Here is a 6,277-nt window from a genome sequence, read left to right as displayed (position 1 = left end):
AGCCTTTCCACCTCCATCATCTACAAATTAGTAGTAGTAATATCTGCAGGAATAGCTTCAAACATTTCATGTGTTGATGTCATGTTTATTTTCCTGCCAGGCTGCCTGCCCGCGTCCCCTCTCTCCATGGCTCCTGTGCTGGCTGCGGGTGGCGCTGTCAATTAGTAGGGAGATCGCCAGAGATGGGGAAAGTTGCAGAGAATACAACTGCTGGGCATGGATGGGAAAGGTTACAGAGCATGCCGGCACTGGGTGGGACAGGTTACAGAGCATGCCGGCACTGGGTGGGACAGGTTACAGAGCATGCCGACACTGGGTGGGACAGGTTACAGAGCATGCCGACACTGGGTGGGGAAGGTTACAGAGAATGCCGGCACTGGGTGGGACAGGTTTCAGAGCATGCCGGCACTGGGTAGGACAGGTTACAGAGAATGCCGACACTGGGTGGGGAAGGTTACAGAGAATGCCGACACTGGGTGGGACAGGTTTCAGAGAATGCCGACACTGGGTGGGGAAGGTTACAGAGAATGCCGACACTGGGTGGGACAGGTTACAGAGCATGCCGGCACTGGGTGGGACAGGTTACAGAGCATGCCGGCACTGGGTAGGACAGGTTACAGAGAATGCCGACACTGGGTGGGACAGGTTACAGAGAATGCCGACACTGGGTGGGGAAGGTTACAGAGCATGCCGGCACTGGGTAGGACAGGTTACAGAGAATGCCGACACTGGGTGGGACAGGTTACAGAGCATGCCGGCACTGGGTGGGACAGGTTACAGAGCATGCCGGCACTGGGTAGGACAGGTTACAGAGAATGCCGACACTGGGTGGGACAGGTTACAGAGAATGCCGACACTGGGTGGGGAAGGTTACAGAGAATGCTGACACTGGGTGGGACAGGTTTCAGAGCATGCCGGCACTGGGTGGGACAGGTTACAGAGCATGCCGGCACTGGGTGGGACAGGTTACAGAGCATGCCGGCACTGGGTGGGACAGGTTACAGAGCATGTCGGCACTAGATGGGAAAGATAACAGAGAATGCCGACACTGGGTGGGACAGGTTACAGAGCATGTCGGCACTAGATGGGAAAGATAACAGAGAATGCCGACACTGGGTGGGACAGGTTACAGAGCATGTCGGCACTAGATGGGAAAGGTTACAGAGAATGCCGACACTGGGTGGGAAAGGTTACAGAGCATGTCGGCACTAGATGGGAAAGGTTACAGAGAATGCCGACACTGGGTGGGAAAGGTTACAGAGCATGTCGGCACTAGATGGGACAGGTTACAGAGCATGCCGACACTGGGTGGGAAAGGTTACAGAGGATGCCGACACTGGGTGGGAAAGGTTACAGAGGATGCAGGCACTGGATGGGACAGGTTACAGAGCATGCTGGCACTGGATGGGGAAGGTTACAGAGGATGCCGGCACTGGATGGGGAAGGTTACAGAGGATGCCGGCACTGGATGGGGACGGTTACAGAGAATGCAGCTGCGGAAGGTGGGGGGGGCTGGATGGGGAAGGTTACAGAGAATGCAGCTGCGGAAGGTGGGGGACTGGATGGGGAGAGTTACAAAGAGTGCCATTTCTGGGCACTGGATGGGGAGGCTTACAGAGAATGCAGCTTGGGTGGGGACCGGATGGGGAGGGCTGCAGAGAATGCAACTGTGGGGGGGTCACTGGCTGGGGGAGGTTACAGAGTCTGACACCTCTGGGCACTGGATGGGAAAGTTTCTGTGCATGCAGCCGCTGGGCACTGGCTGGAGAAGGTCACCGAGCATGCAGATGCTGGGGCACTGGATGGGGAAGGTTACAGAGACTGTGGTCACTTTGTCACTGGATGGGAAGGTTGCAGGGAATTTGGACACTGGATGGGGTGGTTGCGGAGAATTCAACTGTAGGGCTTGGATGGGGAAGGTTACAGAGAATGCAGGCGCTAGGCACTGGTGGGATGGGTTTTTCTTTTTCTTTTCTTTTGTTTTTTTTTAAACAGAGTATGCCAGCACTGAACACTGGATGGGGCTGCAGGCGCTGGGCACTGGATGGGTCAGGTTACAGAGTATGTGGGCACTGGATGGAGGGGGTTCGTGGAGAATGCAACTGCAGGTCTGGATGGGGAAGGTTACACTATGTGCCACCACTAGGCACTGGATGGGAGAGGGTTGCAAAGGCTGGGCACTGGGTGGGGAAGGGTCACAGAATGTGTGGTCACTGGATGGGGAAGGGTCACAGAATGTGTGGTCACTGGATGGGGAAGGGTCACAGAATGTGTGGTCACTGGATGGGGAAGGGTCACAGAATGTGTGGTCACTGGATGGGGAAGGGTCACAGAATGTGTGGTTACTGGATGGGGAAGGGTCACAGAATGTGTGGTCACTGGATGGGGAAGGGTCACAGAATGTGTGGTCACTGGATGGGGAAAGGTTACGGGGATGTGGTCACGGGATGGGAAAGGGCCACAGAGTGTGCAGTCACTGGATGGGGCAGGTTACAGAGAATACCGGCTCTGGGCACTGGATTGGAAAGGGTTACAGGGACTGCAATTGCTGGGCACTGGATGGGGAAAGGTTACAGAGTATGTGGGCACTGGATTGGAAGGGTTACAGGGATGTGGGCACTGGATAGGCCAGGTTACAGAGGATGCAGCTGCTGGGCACTGGATTCGGCAGGCTTTGGTATTGGCATAGCTCTGCCTTCAAGACTTGGCACTTGTTTTATGTTTTGTTTTGTCATTACGCACAGGCTGGTGAGATTTCATTCATTTTGCAGGACAAGATGTCATCGCAATGTAATGACATCCACAATTATTCACAGAATCTCCATTTGATGATATTCAGGCTTCCCCTGAGCATCAAAGTGGTCAACATGTCTGAATTACTAGGACTCAAGTTCACAGTCAAAAAAGGGGGAGAGGGGGTAAAGGCTTGAATCACCAGCTGATGACCGTAGAAAATGTTTGTTTTGTTGGATTTCTGGTCTCCAATTCTGTCTAAGATCAACATCTCTTATGAAGCCCACAAAGTTCCTCCTGACCATCCGGTGAAGATCAGTGTGTTTGGAGGGCAGTCTACAATCGGGGTTGTGATGATATTATTGTATGGATTGTACTGGCAAAGCACAGACCAGGGCAGGATTAAGCCTCTGGGCCTCTCAACTTTACTACCCCATTGTACAAGCCTATGCCTACCCCGGCATCCCTTGCTTCCTCAGTTGTCCAGAACTCGGTGACTGGATCTCCACTGGCCCCTAGACCAGAATTCCAAAGATCCCTGTCTTCTCACGGGGCTTCTGTGGAGCCCATATCATCTGAAACCATATTTAAAAAATCTAGGGTGCTCAGTATTGTATGTCAGTAATAATAAAGCTGGTTCTGATTCTGATGCTCTTTGGTTTCTATTGTCTGATTCTCAATCCACCCCTCAGTTTCCATGCACTAAATTTGTTTACTACCTTCCTTTGTGTAAATTTAGTAAGGTTAGTAAATTTGTTTACTAACTTCCTCTGATACACTCTCGAGAAACGGCAGATTACTCAGGAAGGAGCTGACACAAGTGTACAAACTCATGGTTTATAACATGAAACAGAAAACTTACTGTGGCCTCATCATCAGCTGTAAAATAGAAACTATTAATTAATGTTTGTGATGTCAGGCAGGACTTAGTACACAGTAACACATACAAAACTCAGCAGGTCAGGCAGCATCCATGGAAATGAAAGGTTTATGTTTCAGGCCAAGACCCTTCTTCAGGACTGGAAAGGAAGGGGGAAGATGCCAGAATAAAAAGGTAGGGGAAGGAGGATAGCTCGAAGGCTCAGTATGGGTGCATGAAGATGAAACTGACAGGCTCAGCAGAGGAGTCACACAGTTAATGATAGGACCTGGGAGCTTGCAATGGAAGGAGGAGCAGAGTCACAGGTAGACAGGACGGTGAACAAGGTACTTATCACGCTGGTGTTGATCAGTCGGGGAGTCCAGGAGTGGAGCTGGGACATTAGGTCGCAGTGTGAGTACTGTGTACATTTTGGGTCATTAAACTAGAAAAGAGTTCAGGAATCATTCAGGGTCTCAGCCCGAAACGTCGACAGCGCTTCTCCCTATAGATGCTGCCTGGCCTGCTGTGTTCCACCAGCATTTTGTGTGTGTTGTTGTCAGGAATCATTTACCAAGATGTCGCCTGGACTTTGCGGTCGGAATCGCAAGGAGGGGTTGCATAGACTAGGACTTCATTCCCTGGAACACAAGAGATTGAGATTTATATACCTGTATGTAATATCATAAGTGACATTGACAAGGTGAAAGCACATCGTCTTTTTACACAGGGAAGGGTGTGCAATTTAAAGGGGACATCAGAGGCAGCTTCATGGCAGCAAATAGTGGAGCGTACTTGCCAGAAATGGTGGTTGAGGTGAGCACATCAGCAGCGTTTAAAACCCATGCAGAGACGTACATGGATAGGAGAGGTTTAAAAGCCTCTAGGCCAAACACAGGAAGGTGGGAGGAGAAGGAGTACAAGTTGGCAGACGATAGTGAAACCGCGTGAGGGTGGAGGAGGGGGTTTGAAGTAAGGAGCTGAGAGGGTGGGTGGAAGAGGTAAAACAGCTGAAAATGTAGGATTCTGACAGAAAGGGTCAGTGGACCATGGGACAAAGAGAAGAAGGAGGGGCACCAGAAGGGCAGGTGAGGAGAAGAGGAATCCAAGGGTTCTGACCTGAAGTATCAACTGCTTATCCCCCCCTCCATAGATGCTGCCTGACCTGAATCAGAATCAGGTTTAGTATAACCAGCATATGCCGTGAAATTAGTCAACTTTGTGGCACCAGTTCAATGATAGTAGGGAAAAAATTAATTATAGTAAGTATATACGTAATAGTTAAATAAATACCTGTAGTGCCGAAAAATCAGAACTAACAGAGTGGTGAGATAGTGTCCATGGGTTCATTGTCCATTCAGAAATCAGATGGCAGAGAGGAAGAAGCTGTTCCTGAATCACTGAGTGTGTGCCTTCAGGCTTCTGTACCTCCTACCTGACGGTAACAGTGAGAAGGGGGCATGCCCTGGGGGTCCTTAATGATATACACCACCTTTCTGAGGCATCGCTCCTTGAAGATGTCATAGATACTATGGAGGCTAGTGTCCATGATGGAGCTGACTGATTTTACAACAAAAATTTGTGTGTGTTTTTGATGACATACTAAATCTCCTCAAATTCCTAATGAAATCTACTGTAGCTGCTGTCTTGCTTTCTTTATAGCTGCATCAATATGTTGGGTCCTCAGAGGAACTTGAAATCATGCACTTTTTCCAGTTCCGATCCATTTATGAGGACTGCTGTGGAGGGCTACCCTCATCTTTACCATTTCTGAAGTCCACAATCAATTCTTTGGTCTTACTGACATTGAGTGCAAGGTTGTTGCTGCTACACCACTCAACTAGTTGGCATACCTTGTTCCTGTACACCCTCTCATCACCATGTAGATACCGCCAACAATGGCTGAGCTCCTCCAGTAATTTGTGTGTGTAGTTCAAAGATTGAGTGTTGGTGAAAGTCGCAGATAAGAGTGAAGCAGGAGAGGGCTGTGAACAGTTCACAGCAATCATGATGCAGTAGAAGGGTGGCGATTATAAGGTTCGCTGTGCAATCCTGGTGTTCCAAGAAGGCAGGGGATATTTCCAGGGTTGATTCTTAGAATCCTTAGGTCCCATTCCACCAGGTTTAGGAATAGTGATTACCCTACAACCATCAGGCTCCTGAACCAGTGTGGATAACTTTACTCACCTCAACTCTGAACTGATTCCACAACCTACAGGCTCACTTTCAAGGACTTTTTACCATTCATATTACTGCCTGTGCCACGCGACAGTGAGAGTAGGAATAGAATTAGGTGGAGGATGAATGTGTGGCTGTGGGATTGGAGCAGGGGGCAGGGATTCAAGTTTCTGGATCATTGGGACCTCTTCTGGGGCAGGAGTGACCTGTTCAAGAAGGACGGGTTACACTTGAATCGTGGGGGGACCAATATCCTAGCGGGGAGGTTTGCTAGGGCTACAGGGCGGACTTTAAACTAGTAAGATGGGGGGGGCGGGAGACGATTTGAGGAGACTATGGGAGAGGAGGTTAGTTCACCAGTGGAGCAAGTAAATAGACAATGTGTGAGGGAGGAAAGGCAGGTGATGGAGAAGGGATGCGCTCAGCCCGAAGATGTAGGGGAGAAGAAAGAAAAGGATAATAAATTTGAATGCATTGTTAGGGATGGAAAGAGAGGAGGAGATGGAG

The 6,277-nt window shown here is 49.9% G+C and overlaps 1 protein-coding gene across 8 annotated transcripts; it reads left to right on the top strand.

The window, feature by feature from the left end:
* Positions 1 to 34: 34 nt before the first annotated feature.
* On the top strand, positions 35 to 3,360 carry LOC132399020 (uncharacterized). Of its 8 annotated transcripts, none has more exons than XM_059978897.1 (2): positions 35 to 645; positions 678 to 3,360. In XM_059978897.1, exon 2 carries the CDS (start codon positions 1,213 to 1,215, stop codon positions 2,827 to 2,829), a length of 1,617 nt encoding a protein of 538 aa, XP_059834880.1. In that variant the 5' UTR covers positions 35 to 645; positions 678 to 1,212; the 3' UTR covers positions 2,830 to 3,360. The 8 variants fall into 5 exon arrangements, with proteins under 8 accessions (XP_059834883.1, XP_059834880.1, XP_059834886.1 ...); XM_059978896.1 differs by having other exon boundaries at positions 35 to 677; positions 710 to 3,360; XM_059978898.1 differs by having other exon boundaries at positions 35 to 869; positions 934 to 3,360.
* The last annotated feature ends 2,917 nt before the right edge of the window (positions 3,361 to 6,277 follow it).

The sequence above is a fragment of the Hypanus sabinus genome, chromosome 9 (assembly GCF_030144855.1).
Source record: "Hypanus sabinus isolate sHypSab1 chromosome 9, sHypSab1.hap1, whole genome shotgun sequence".
Classification (NCBI taxonomy): domain Eukaryota; kingdom Metazoa; phylum Chordata; class Chondrichthyes; order Myliobatiformes; family Dasyatidae; genus Hypanus; species Hypanus sabinus.
This window is presented reverse-complemented; position numbering and strand designations above follow the sequence as displayed.

Excerpts from the sequence above, each read along its gene's own strand:
- LOC132399020 (XM_059978900.1), top strand. The coding sequence starts at position 1,213 with ATGGGAAAGGTTACAGAGAATGCCGACACTGGGTGGGAAAGGTTACAG.